General features: G+C 44.3%; 1 protein-coding gene across 5 annotated transcripts in view; it reads right to left on the bottom strand.

The window, feature by feature from the left end:
• Positions 1-2114: 2114 nt before the first annotated feature.
• chmp1a (charged multivesicular body protein 1A) overlaps positions 2115-15077 on the bottom strand; it is a 136583-nt gene continuing 123620 nt past the window's right edge. For 4 of the 5 annotated variants that reach the window (XM_088297920.1, XM_088297918.1, XM_088297919.1 and 1 more), the window contains exons 5-7: positions 11196-11324; positions 10846-11039; positions 7404-7601 (exon numbers count right to left, since the gene is read on the bottom strand). In XM_088297920.1, the coding sequence (XP_088154046.1) occupies positions 7580-7601; positions 10846-11039; positions 11196-11324 (345 nt within the window). In that variant the 3' untranslated portion in view covers positions 7404-7579. Of the gene's footprint in view, positions 2608-7403; positions 7602-10845; positions 11040-11195; positions 11325-15077 lie in introns of those variants that run through there. The other variant, XR_015844031.1, reaches the window with a different exon arrangement.

Genomic DNA, 15077 nt, shown 5'->3' with positions numbered 1-15077 from the left:
AAAACAAAAACATGTGATGTCTTGGAATTTCTTTGTGTTAGGACCGCTTTCCAGCCTTGGGGAAAGTGGATTCGTAAAAATGCTGACAAGGGAAAATTGGTTGATCAAGGATTTATTGTGACCGTCAGGTAACAATCAGAAATCACTATGGGAAATAGATGGTTATCAATTTCTTACAACAATATGGGTATCTATAATTACTGTCGTCGGAGTAACGATAACGAAAAACGCTGGTGGACCAAACTCACACCAGGAAATCAAAAACGAGTAACAGAAAGCGCTTGCAATGCAAGGATACCGAAAACGACAATTGCTTACCACCAAAGGGTAAGATGAGTCCAAACACGAAAAGCGAGAACGAAAAGCGAGCCGAAGAATAGCTGAGTAAGGGATAACAAAAAAAAACACAATACACTACACACGGAGTAATCGAGGCGAGAACTATGGCAAAGATCATGAGCGTGAGCAACGTGGGACAATAATCCGACACGGACAGGTCCGCGTCGGTGGCTTAAATAGCCCGTAATCAAAAGTCTTGACTCAACGCAGCTGCGTGGATCGTGCACGCGTCTCTCCCGGCCGGGTGACGCACGACCTGGAACGAGCGCCGCAGGAACACGCCCACTCCGCTGCAACGACAACACACGGATCGTGACAGTACCCCCCCCCCCCCCCCCCAATGGACGCCCCTTGGCGGACCACCTGGTTTCGACGGGTGAGCGTTGTGGTAGTCGCGGAGTAGAGATGGATCCATGATCCAGGAGCGGGGGACCCACTGACGCTCCTCCGGACCATAGCCTTCCCAGTCGACCAGGTACTGGGCTCCCCTTCCACTGCGCCTGGAGTCCAAGATCTCCCGCACCGTGTACACCGGGTCGCCGTCGATGATCCTCGGAGGTGGTGGCGGGGCGGTAGGCGGAACCAGAGGACAGGTAGGAGCCCGCTTGATGAGCGAGACGTGGAAGACAGGATGAATCCTCATGGTGGGAGGCAGCTTTAGTCGGACGGAGACGGGGTTGATAATGGCCTCGACCTCAAACGGCCCCACGAAACGTGGCCCTAGCTTGCGGGACGACCCCGCCAGGTTGAGGTCGCGGGTCGACAGCCATACCTTGTCCCCGACCTTGCACACCGGAGCCGGACGCCGGCGACGATCCGCGCTGCGCCGTGCGTGACAGAGCAGCCCGAGCCTCCTTCCAGGCCTGGTGAGCTCGCTTTAGGTGATGCTGCACCGATGGAACCTCTTCTGCGCCAGCCTGAGTCGGGAACAGCGGAGGTTGGTACCCGTAGGCCGTCATGAACGGGGACCGACCCGTAGCCGACGAGAGCAAAGTGTTGTGTGCGTATTCGACCCAAGACAGGTGATCGGACCAGGATGACGGCTGATCCAGACAGACACACCGGAGCGCCGCTTCGAGGTCCTGGTTGGCCCGCCATTGGACTGAGGGTGGTATCCCGAGGAGAGGCTTGGTGTCGCCCCCAGGGACTGGCAGAAGCGCTTCCACATGCGGGAGATGAACTGCGGGCCTCGATCGGACACCAAGTCGTCCGGAATGCCGTGCAGTCGGACCACGTGCTGGACCAGGAGGTGAGCCGTTTCCAAGGCTTTCGGAAGCTTGGGCAGGGCGACAAAATGCGCGGCCTTGGAGAACCGGTCCACTATGGTGAGGATAACTGTGTGTCCCCGTGAAACGGGCAGGCCAGTGACAAAATCCAACGCGATGTTGGACCAGGGGCGTGCCGGGACGGGTAGCGGCCGGAGAAGACCCGCTGGGGCCTGGTGCGATGACTTGCGGGCGGCGCATGCGGAACAAGCCTGAATGTATGCGGTCACGTCGGTCTTAAGCGATGGCCACCAGAACCGTTGTCCGATCAGACCCAGGGAGCGACATATGCCCGGATGACAGGCCAGCTTGGAGGCATGTCCCCATTGGATCACCTCTGCGCGGTGCTGCGTCGGCACGAATAGCCGGCCTGGGGGACAACCCGCTGGAGCCCCGTTCTTCTCCTGGGCCTCCCGGATCTGCTGCTCCACTTTCCACTGCAGACCTCCCACCAACCGATGACTGGGCACCACGCTCGCAGGTCCCTCCTCTTCTTTCCATGAGTCGTGGATGCGCGATTAGGCGTCGGGCTTTGTGTTGCGGGCACCGGGACGGTATGTCATGGTGTAATTGAATCGGCTGAGGATGAGAGCCCATCGCGCCAACCGGAGATTGAGTGTCTTCATAAATCGTATGTACGACAGGTTTTTGTGGTCCGTGTATATGACGAAGGGTTCCTTGGTGCCCTCCAGCCAGTCCCGCCACTCCTGCAGCGCCACAACCACGGCCACGGATGCAAATTAGCCATTGGCTATAATCTGGCATATTTACAGGAAACTGTTTGATTAATATGCACTGTCCCTGTATACTTTCAAAAAATAAAAACAAATACAAATACAAAATACAAATACAAATGATTTCAAGAGTTCCCGGTTTCCCACGTCGTAATTCGCTTCAGCGGGGGAGAGGCGACGGGAGAAAAAGGCGCAGGGGTGGAGTCGCTGGTCGACCGGAGATCTCTGGGATAGGACGGCCCCAACTCCTGAATCAGAGGCATCCACCTCTACAACAAAAGGGAGATCACTATTAGGGTGGTGCAACACAGGCGCGTTAGTGAATGCTTTCTTTAGGCTCGAGAATGCAGGTAGAAGTTGGCGAATCCTAGGAACCGCTGCAGTTGTTTCCGCGTAGCCGGTACCATTCCATGACTGCACGGGTCTTGGCCGGGTCGGCCTTGAGTTGCCCGTTTTCGACTATGAATCCCAGAAAGAGAACTGACGTCTTATGGAATTCGCATTTTTCCGCTTTTACATACAGCTTATTTTCCAGGAGTCGTTGCAAGACTGAGCGAACGTGCTGATGATGTTCTAATTACTGTCGTCGGAGTGACGATAACGAAAAACGCTGGTGGACCAAACTCACACCAGGAAATCAAAAACGAGTAACAGAAGCGCTTGCAATGCAAGGATACCGAAAACGACAATTGCTTACCACCAAAGGATAAGATGAGTCCAAACATGAAAAGCGAGAACGAAAAGCGAGCCGAAGAATAGCTGAGTAAGGGATAACAAAAAAAACACAATACACTACACACGGAGTAATCGAGGCGAGAACTACGGCAAAGATCATGAGCGTGAGCAACGTGGGACAATAATCCGACGCGGACGTAGCCCGTAATCAAAAGTCTTGACTCAACGCAGCTGCGTGGATCGTGCACGCGTCTCTCCCGGCCGGGTGACGCACGACCTGGAACGAGCGCCGCAGGAACACGCCCACTCCGCTGCAACGACAACACACGGATCGTGACACTTTGTTTGATGAACATGCCACATCATCTTGGAAAACTGCCAATCACAAGTCAATCTTACCGTGAATAAATGGAGCGACTGTGCATCATTCACAGCATGGCACCGCATTGAATTTCAAACACTAACTCGGGTCTAATAACCGCAGCCTACATATTTTACCATTGTTCCAATCTCAAAGGGTCTCGTCTCTACTCCATGTCAGGTGTTTTGAAATTTCTGCCTACCGGTCAAGACATCCAAAAACGATGCACACAACGCCGATAGTGGGAAGTTTTGAGCCGTTTGTCCTACCTGTCGTTTGTTCGGTAAAAAGTGGGACTAACTTAATATTTTCGTTATCACCCAGTGTATGTATGCCACACTCGTTTGATATCGCCAGTAAAAGCTGTTTGTAAACATATCTATGCATATATTCTAAATGAGTAAATTAAACTGCTGATCGTCCTATCTGCTAATAGCTATTCAAAAACATACGCTGTAAATTAAACTGTTTGGACCTCCTACCTGCTTAAAGCTATGCATAAACTATAAACTCCTTCTCCTTATCCTTTCAGCTTTTCCCTTCAGGTGTCGCCACAGTGAATCAGTTGCCTCCACCTAACCTTGTCCTCTGCATCCTCTGCTCTCACCCCAACCACTTTCATGTCCTCTTTAACTACATCCATAAACCTCCTCTTTGGTATTCCTCTAGACCTCTTGGCTGGGACTTGGAAACTCAGCATCCTTCTGCCAATATACTCACTATCTCTTCTCTGGGCATGTCCAAACCATCTCTGTCTGGCCTCTCTGACTTTATCTCCAAAGCCTCTAACATGTGCTGTCCCTCTGATGTACTCATTCCTGATCCTATCCATCTTGGTCACTCTCAAAGAGAACCTCAGCATCTTCATCTCTGCCACGTCCAGTTCTGCCTCCTGTCTTTTCCTCAGTGGCACTGTCTCCAGACCAAACAACATTGCTGGTCTCAACACAGTTCTATAAATATTTCCTTTCATTTTAGCTGAAACTCTTCTATTGCACATCACACCCAAACCCTTTCTCCACCCATACCAGCCTGCCTGCCTGCACACGCTTCTTCACTTCTTTTCCACACTCTCCATTGCTCTGGACTGTAGACCCTAAATACTTAAACTCCTCCACCGTCTTGGTCTCTTCTCCCTGTCAATTCACTCTTCCTCTTGAGTCCCTCACATTTACACACAGATACTCTGTCTTGCTATAGCTAATCTTCACTCCCCTCCTTTCCAGGGCAAACCTCCACACCTCCAGCTTCTCCTCCACCTGTTCCCTGCTCTCACTACAGATCACAATGTCATCTGCAAACATCATAGTCCATGGAGATTCCTGTCCATTGTCCAACCTCGTCTGTCATACTGTCCATTACCATAGCGAACAAGAAGGGACTCAAAACTGATGTAGTCCCACCTCCACCTTGAACTCCTCTGTCACACCTACAGCACACCTCACCACTGTCTTACAGTCATCATACATGTCCTGCACCAATTGAACATACTTCTCTGCTTCTCCAGACTTCCTCATACAAAACCACAGTTCCTCTCTGGGAACCCTGTCATAAGCTTTTTCCAGATCTACAAAGACAATGCAGCTCCTTCTGACCTTCTCTGTACATCTCTATCAGCATCCTCAAAGCAAATATTGCATCTGTTGCTCTTTTTTGGCAGAAAACCATACTGCTGCTCACCTCTGCCCGCAGTCTTCTTCCACTCTTTCCCTCTTCACTCTTTTTATAGCTGTGCATAAACCTATAAATACCAATATTTAAAGATAAAGATGTCCTTTATTAGTCCCACAATGGGGAAATTTGAAGTGTTACAGCAGCAAAGATATAGATCACACAGAGTCGGCGGCGTAATGTAGCCGTTAATGTATAACATTAGCAGCAGACATTCATAAAAAGCATGCAAATATACACAGTATAAACGTATCTAAGTGTAAGGAAACACTCCTAATGCCTGTCCATTATACAGAGGGGGAAACACTGTAATGATAAAAACTACTGAATGATTGAAAATACTGCAATGATAAAGATATTACACTGATAAAAGTACTGTAATGGTGAGAGTACTGAAATGACAGGAAAGTACTGCAATGATAGAAAATACTGCAATGATAAAAGTACTGTAATGGTAAAAGTACTGCAATGATAAAATATACTGCAATGATAAAAGTACTATAATGGTAGAAGTACTGCAACGATGGAAAAATACTGCAATGATGAAAGTATTGTAATAGTAAAAGTACCGCAATGATAGGAAATACCGTAATTATAAAAGTACTGCAATGATAAAAGTACTGTAATAGTGAACATCCTGCAGTGGTAGAAATAAATTAAACTGTCAGGAAATCCTACCTGCTTGCGTCTATGTGTATTCTACTAAGAGATTTCCTAACTATATGCATGTAAACAAAACAATCTGAAAGCGCACGGTAGTACTTAGGCTGTCAAATTAGCCTCTGGTAGGAAGTCTCGCACAGGTAGGATTTTGACAGAACACCGGTCGTTCGGGCACAACATTTTCGGCATTCTCAGCATCTAGTTCGTACATGTACGGTCCAACAGACATCATGCCAACAACTTCCTCTTCCGCCATCTCTTCAAACACCGGGATCCCCTCTGATAAGTTAGAAATATCACTTTCAGAGTCCATTTCTGACTGGCTTCGTACACGTTACATGTGGAGGTCTGCATTGTTTCTCTTAAAATTACGTCACACTTCCGGGTTTGTCGCTCGCCAGGATCTCGCTTCAGAAAAGCCAATAGGCTACTTGGTTCAAGATGATATGAAATAGAAATAATATTTTCATGCTTTGTTTTTTGGATTCAGTTTATTACTTTACTTTGATTTAATTTCTTGGGAATTACTTCTTGAACTTGAAGGGCTAGTAATCGCTGTGGTTTACCTTTCATATGACTTGAGACTCTCCCATTGCGAAAAACTAAATTTCCTTTTTGCATGATTTGCAGTTGGCTACACATGGATTTGGTCTACGTCCAAGTTTGTATTTTTCATTGTCAAGCCACTGTTTATTACGACAACCTTTTGGCATGATGGACCGATTCACTATTGTCCTCTTGAGGGCGATGTTGTGATGCATGACACAGAGCAGGATAGTGGATACCTAACATAAAGGCTGGTGCCAAAAGATCAAGCGTGTGGCTTTCATTTATCAGGACATTTATTTTTTTGGGCATTTAATAATTAGCTTATTGAGTCAGACTGCTGAGAAATATGATGAACACTTTCAAGTACTTCACCCACCATTAATGCTTTTCAAAGCTTGAGAACACAACATTAAAATCCAAGCACTTTCAAGTTTTTCAAGTACCCGTACAAACCCTGTCTATCCTGCTTAACTTAAATTTTACTTTAGGTTACAGCTTCTGTATGATTTGTTTGAATTATGTTTTTCTCCCACTTGAGAGTATATCCGACAAAACACAACTGAGCAAATTCACAGAAAGAATAAAAACACCATTGGTCAAAATAAATTCATTACGAGTGTTCGTTTATGACACCCAGAGCAGGCCGTCATCAGTTCTTGAGCTAATGTGCTGTTGGCAAAACCATCTTTTCTTGACTTGCCAAAAAGTGTGCAGTGCTCAGCTTGCACTACTCTCTTTGAACAATCCCTTCAGGCACCTCAATCCAAAGTAAGGGACTTAACGCAAAAGGTGTACATCGTGGCATGCATATTAATTAACAACAAATAAAATGTTTACTAAGGATTATATAAGGAATAAAGACTGTCCACTAGTGTCTTCAATGTTAAAAATATAACCCTATTAACATTTAACTGCCTTTACAAATAGATGCACAGGCCAACAATGTCTGTCCAAGTACACAAGAGCAAAAAATGTACCACTCCCTAATAATCACTTAAATTGTTTTGGGGAATTTACAACTTTATTGTTGTCATTATACAGTTAAGTAAAACCAGAATTATTTTTCAAATGGCATACAGGGGTGGGGGCACACAATCTTTTGGCCAAAACAAGGAACTGTGAAAGTTAGAAATAATATTTTCATACTTTGTTTTTTGGATTCAGTTTATTACTTTACTTTGATTTCATTTCTTCAACTTACTTCTTTAACTTGAAGGGCTAGTAATCGCAGTGGTTTACCCTTCAACACAAATACAAAAATACCACCACCGCCACCAACAAACGTGACTTTCTTCCCACACAGTTGTGAGTCTAGTCACCGTTCAGTTCCGCAGAGCAGCCAGCCTGCAACATAAAAAATATGATTAAGCTCAAAGTGCAAAAAAATCAAGAAATTTAAAATATATTTGGATTTAAAACCAGAAACATTAGAATATCTTCATTCAAATGGAACCACAATTATACATTACAGAACTGAACCAAAATTAATCAGAACAACGATTCCACAAATCTAACATCACAAAAAACAAACAAACAAAAAAAAAAACGAAACAAAAAGGAGCGTGCTAATTTGGCGTGAATCTAACTCTAAAAAAGTCCTTAAATCACTAGTCTTTTAGGGGGGTTAAATGTAGTCCTGATGTAATTTTCACATGCATTCCTGACATATAAGTGCTAATGTTAAGCCCAATCAAGTGTCCCTTAAAGTGAAATTTAGTAATCAAAATAAAATGTATCTGAATAAATGATTATTTGACAGAATTTTTTATATGATACTTGAATACTGAATTATTCGATAGCTGCAGCCCTACAATCAGTACCCCTGTTATAATATCATATTGTTATTGTTGAATAATCATAATAAAACCCTTGCTTCATGTCTCTCGGATTAACTAGCAAAAACATGCTCTCAAAATTACAAAGTTGCTCCTCAAATGAATACATTGATTAGCAAATTTAGTCCTCAAAGAAATTTTATTTCAAGCCTTGGTTTCGTAATATGGGTTCATGCTTGTGTATGATATAGTGTATGTGCACGATACATGGTGTTGATTATTCTTTGTCAGTGTTGTTACAAACCACAGTAAATAAATAAATCCAAACGGAATACAAGTCTGCATTTGCTTGTCATCTGATGGCATCCACCTAAATAAAGGCAAAAACAAATATCTCTGGTGGAAGTAACGATTATGTGCACATTTTTGCGATGAGTACAAGGACTCTGTCCCTATCCTCTGCGATCAATGGGGGTTTATTGTGAATAGTTGCAGTCTCAGTCTATTCACAGGCATCACCAAATGGCGGACCTCGGTCCGGATCTGGACCGACTGATGGTTCGGACCGGACCTATGACCAATCTATTGGTGAATTTTTTTCAGGGTGTATTTGCAAACATGGACGCTGCCACTCTAGTTAATATGGCAAAAGTGTCACTGATTTGAGCCAATCAAATCTTTTGTTTTCGATCCACTGCCAGTCGCGCAGCAAAGCAGTCAGGACAAGAGTGCTGCTGACAGCATGGCTTGCTAAAAGTTAGCAAGGTCGATGCGTGTTGTTTTAAATGAATGGACGGAGAAATTTATGTTCGTTCTGGCTGCAGCCGATTCAAAACCAGTGTGCATCATATGCTCCGAAACTGTCGCAACATTGCGGTTGCACAAACATTTAAAGCAGTGATTCTCAAATAGTGGGGCGCGCCCCCCCGGTGCGATGCTGAGGGAAGGCGCGTGGGACCCTGGGGAACATGTTCTTTTGCATAGTTTTGGGACAGAAAAAGGCGATCTCAGACAACACGAGTTTGAGCTTGTCAACGCTGTTTGTGCCCCTAGTTTACACAGTACTGGTTTAAAAAAAAGTGTCGCCCTGTCACGCAGTACTGATTAAAAAAAAGCGTCGCCCTGTTGCTCGTTGACCTGGAAGTGATTTCTTTTGCCGCTACTTTAATGCACCGCGCCAAGCTATCTTGCGCCGCAGATATTTGAACTATATGTAAGTCCGCACACAGTAGAAGCAACAAGCTACGTGATGGCAAATAAACGACTCCGCCAACAAGTAGCGTGCTAAACGAGGAGGCGAGCAAGGAGGCGCTAAGCGCGCTAAGCGCTAAAATAAATTGCTTCGATGTATGCTTGACTTTTAACAGACGTCTGACTTGAACCGCATTTGGGCGGAGAGCCAGTAGCTATGAACAGAAATGTATTGCAACCATTACGTATCTTAACATAAAATAAGACAACGGCTACGTGAGCAATTTAGCAGACGCTCTCAGGCTGGAACACGAAAATGGCTGACAACGACGTGGTTCGACATCAAACGAATTGTAAACATTAAAAAAACGTATAGTAAACATTAAAACTGTTGCTTTATGGTATTTATATAGAATTTTTGTTTAAAATCCCCCTGGCTCTTTTTGTCTTTTCTATATTATGTACGTATTAATAACTGTTTGGCTTTTTCATGTTAAGAAAGTTAAAAAAAAAAATGTAGAATAAATATTTATCATCTCATCAATATTTGCACAACAGTACTGAGTTTCGAGATTCTCACAATAGTCGTTCTCAAAATGATTTTTTTTATCGATTTAGCTTTCTTAAGGGATATTTTATTGACAATCTAACATTAATATTCAAAGAACATGTAAATTAGTACGAAATGTAAAAAGAAATGTTGGTGGGGGGGCGCGAATTGTTTTCTTCTTGGTAGGGGGGGCATGACAGGAAATAATGAAGAACCACTGATTTAAAGGAAAACACAAAGACCAGATGTGTGAAATAATCAACCAAATGCCAATGGCACTGACTCTGTTTCAACCCACATATAAGTCACTGGCAGGGCAGTCACAAATTTTTACTTTGCTCATTAAGAAAAAAAAATATTCAAAAGAAAAGGTGGTGTTAAAGCTCGGTTTCAATTTTTTTGTCATTAGGACAGCCAATTAGGCATTCCGTTCATTTAGGCTGATAACTCTTTGATTTAAGGAAAAAAAAAGGTAAAAGATGTGAAATCAATGCTCAGCACTTGATTTATTTCTGTGGGAGATAGTTTGCTTTTTTTTCTGGAAGTGGCACCCTTAAGTTCTTTAACCTGCAGCCTCTTTTACATTTTCTTGAATGTGAAATGAACACCTTATATTTGTTTGACTGGGAAATGCTTTTAATGGGAGCATTGCTATATATTTAGTATATAAGTGCGGTCTGTTGAAAATGACTCTAAATATTGAAACTATATAAAAATGTGAACATAGGCTAGACAATAAGAGAAGTTGGACTTTGGTTCGGACCTTTTAATTGGAAGAAATTTTAGAAGTGGACCTCTGTGACTTTTAATTGAATACCTCTGGTCTGTGTTGTATTCATGGCACTTACCTTTTTCCACATTTGGGCCTTATGTACTTGTGTGAGAATGTGTACACATTGGTCCTTTTTCATCATTTGACAAAAATAATCAAATTTACACACTTAATGGTATGTGTTTAACATGACAGACAGAGAGAAGTGAATATGCTTCAATGCTTCTAAAACTGACCTCATGGTGAGATTGTATGTGAAGCAAAAAAAAACACCAGCAAGTTTCCCTCAGTGGCACTTACCGTCTAGAAAGCTGGTCTTCCTTCTCTTGGCTGCGTGAACTCTCTCCACCCACTGAGGTAGCTCCTGCGGGTAATTTGTTGAGCTGGTCCATCACCTCGAGGCCACTCTGCTCTGCTATTTGGTGGATCAAGTCATCCACCTGTTCTTGTGGTGTTGTCAGTGTCATTGCAGAGCTCATGGAGTCCTCCATTACCTGGTGTTGGGAAAACAAACACAACATGAACCCCACCTAAGCAGATGTCCTCGAAATCCTTGAGTAGACCGTCTGCAAAAATGTTTTCAAAACACACCAAATGCTTGACACAGCACAGAACAAGAAACAAGAGGCTGTACAGAGGCAGTCACTTACTGAGGTGTGGACATCAAGGTTCTGGACTTGACTTTCAAACTTATCCATGACAGCAGAGACCTTTTGAAGGTCCATAGAGTTGAGAGCTTTGTCAAGCGCCTTGGTCACCTGGCTCATGTTTTTAGCCACCTGTGAGGAAAAGCATGAAATCAGATTTCTATCTATCATACACAAACCCCTGAAATGATTATAGACCATCTGAATAATCAAATCTAACTATAGCTGTGAGCAGCTATAAAGGACCCTCACAGCCTTGGCCTTGTTGGCATCCTGACATATTGTGATTGGAACTTTTGGAAAATGGCACAATAAACCTCTAACACAGGGGTCTCAAACTCAACTTTTGCGGTGGTCGCAGGAGGTTAGGAGATATGGCCTAAGATTTATGTCACGGTATCAACTGGATTTCTTCACGGAAATATACCACAATATAAAATTAAGGGTAAAAATATTTCAAAATAATTCAACAAATGAATTACATTAGAGAAGCAAAATTCATAAAATGGCAATAAATGAAATAGGAATACGAGTAACATTTATGGTGCATATTTATAGTCAGAATTGCACTCTTTAGTGCAAACAAAAAAATAATACAATTGATATTTTAAATGAAAACAGTACAATTGTCTTTCAGTTTAATTGTATGTAATTCATGCAAATTCATTTTAATTAAGATTAAGTGGACTTTACCAATTCTGTTTTTAACTGTAGTGAAGAAAGTATTTTCAATGATCAAACGTCACAATTTACAATCAGCATTCAAAATAAATAACTTTGCTGATAGATTGTATTGGATAGTTAAAGCACAGTGAGCAAATTCACATGCTGCGACCTTCGGTCACAAGAGGTCACTTTTGGTGCGACTTGGAATTCCAATGAATCCTGTACAAATTCGCCACTGTTTTTGCGGTCCACAGACGCTACATGGAGTGGCCCTTAAAGGCGTTGAAGAACCCATCCTGCAAATTCTCAGTCTAGAATTTGGAAAACACGTGGCTGGGTCGTACCCGAAGTCACGTCATGCAGCAGAAAGATGCGGGCAAAAACGCATCCTTCGGAGGATGCAGCCTGTGAATTTGGACGCAGCCAATATTTCAGGTTTCAATTTTGTCCAATGTACTGTGCCGGTATTACATGAGCAGTTCTCAGTGAAAGGGATCAATCGACATGAGGCTATGCTTATGGTTTTGTGTTTTAGTAGTAGTTTTAACTGCCATGGTTTTTCACCTACCCAGCACTGATGGTTTTCAGTAGTTAAGTTTTAGTAGTAGTTTTAAGTACTAATTTGGGAAATGAATAATCATTTAAATAACCATGTTTTCAATCTCAATCAAAATAATTATGAATATTATTCTTTCCATAATTGTCCAGCCATACTATGTGCTCTGTCGGCTATCACGTCTCTTGAAATCATTGAATGTTTTAATTCAATTACTTTTATTGATTCATATTAACAAAGATGGAGGACTCGAGTCAGAGTGAGACTCGAGTTGCTATTTTTAGCACGAGAGAACTGATTGTCAAAGACACTTGGTATGCAAGTGACTCAATGTGACTAATGAACTATATGTTTTGACAATTCATCTTGTTTATATTTTTAATTATGAATTTTAACCATTTGTTTTTTGGGGAAAGAAAGATGCAAACAAACAAAATAAAACAAACAAAAAAAAGGGGTTTTGTTCATTCCAGCAACCTGGCAATCCAGGCAGCGTCACTTTTTTATGTGAAGTGGCGACAAATACTAACAGGGTCGGAGCAACTCCAAGGATCACAAATTTAAATAAATGCACTATTTTGTCCTTAACGTTGACAAAAATACGATGGAAAAATGCATGGTTTTCACCTCACAAAGACACAACAGCCACAACGTCTAACTTAATTCGTCATAACAAAACCCATAGACAGGTAAGATGAAGTTACAATTTAGCTAACACTATGAACACGAGCTTGGGACCAGTAAAAAAATATGTGATTGGGAACATTTAAGTACAGCTTAGTACTGTAACTAGTCGTTGGGAGTTTTGTGAAAACTGTCCAAACAATTCATTTTGACTGTTGTTTCCGTTCGCATAGTCATGAAAAATGTTGCCACTGCTCTATTTAACTCATTTACTGCCAGCCATTTTCCAACCAGCCACCTCCATCTTGCCAGTTGTTTTGAAGGATTGTCATTGATCTTTCAAGGCCAACAGAATATTTTGTTCTCCAGCTATTTTAACACAGAACCCATAAAAAGAACGATTAAACTATATTCTTTCATGAGGGAAAAAAGTTGTGTTGAAAACAATTACACAAAACTGCAGTTTAACTCTTTATTTAGATTTGACACGTGTTTAACAAGTTAAACAAATAATTTATTTCACTTCATAATGTCTGTACACTCCCCTCCATGAGCTGTCACCTTATCGTGGTGGAGGGGTTTGCGTGTCCCAATGATCCTCGGCGCTAAGTTGTCGGGGGCTTTTTTGCCCCTGGTAGGGTCACCCATGGCAAAGTGAGGTGAGGGTCAAGACAAAGCATGGCTCACAAGAACCCCAATGATGACCACAATATATGGACCACGATTTCCCTTGCCCAGACGCGGGTCACCGGGGCCCCCCTCTGGAGCCAGGCCTGGAGGTGGGGCTCGTTGGCGAGCGCCTGGTGGCCGGGCCTGCACCCAGGGGGCTCGGCCGGGCTCAGCCCGAAGAGGCAACGTGGGTCCCCCTTCACATGGGCTCACCACCTATGGGAGGGGCCAAAGGGGTTCGGTGCAATGCAAGTCGGGCAGCGGCAAGAGGCAGGGTACTTGGCGCTCTGATCCCCGGCTACAGAAACTAGCTCTTGGGACATGGAATGTCACCTCTCTGGCGGGGAAGGAGCCTGAGCTGGTGTGCGAGGCAGAAAAATTCCGACTAGATATAGTCGGGCTCACCTCCACACACAGCTTAGGCTCTGGTACCAGTCCTCTTGAGAGGGGTTGGACACTCTTCCACTCTGGATTTGCCCAAGGTGAGAGATGCCGAGCAGGTGTGGGCCTACTTATTGCCCCCCGGCTTGGCGCCTGTACACTGGGGTTCACCCCGGTAGACGAGAGGGTAGCCTCCCTCCGCCTCAAGGTGGGGGGACGGGTGCTGACTGTTGTTTGTGCTTATGCACCAAACAGCAGTTCAGAGTACCCACCCTTTTTGGAGACTTTGGAGGGTGTGCTGGAGAGCGTTCCCCCTGGAGACTCCCTCGTCCTGCTGGGGGACTTCAATGCTCACGTGGGTAATGACAGTGAGACCTGGAAGGGTGTGATTGGGAGGAATGGCCCCCCACATCTGAACCCGAGCGGTGGTCTGTTACTAGACTTCTGTGCTCGTCAGAGATTGTCGATAACGAACACCATGTTCAAACATAAGGGTGTCCATATGTGCACTTGGCACCAGGACACCCTAGGCCACAGTTCGATGATCGACTTTGTAGTTGTGTCATCGGATTTGCGGCCGCATGTTTTGGACACTCGGGTGAAGAGAGGGGCGGAGCTGTCAACTGATCACCACCTGGTGGTGAGTTGGCTCCGATGGTGGGGGAAGATGCCGGTCCGACCCGGCAGACCCAAGCGTATTGTGAGAGTCTGCTGGGAACGCTCGGCAGAATCCCCTGTCAGAAAGAGTTTCAACTCCCACCTCCGGCAGAACTTTGCCCACGTACCGGGGTAGGCGGGGGACATTGAGTCTGATTGGACCATGTTTCATGCCTCCATTGTTGAGGCAGCCGATCGAAGCTGTGGACGCAAGGTGGTCGGTGCCTGTCGTGGCGGCAACCCCCGAACCCGCTGGTGGACACCGGCGGTAAGGGATGCTGTCAGGCTGAAGAAAGAGTCCTATCGGGCCTTTCTGACCTGTGGGACTCCGG

Source organism: Idiotropiscis lumnitzeri, chromosome 6 (genome assembly GCF_059441095.1).
Source record: "Idiotropiscis lumnitzeri isolate Australia: NSW breed Sydney's pygmy pipehorse chromosome 6, RoL_Ilum_1.0, whole genome shotgun sequence".
Taxonomy (NCBI): domain Eukaryota; kingdom Metazoa; phylum Chordata; class Actinopteri; order Syngnathiformes; family Syngnathidae; genus Idiotropiscis; species Idiotropiscis lumnitzeri.
This window is presented reverse-complemented; position numbering and strand designations above follow the sequence as displayed.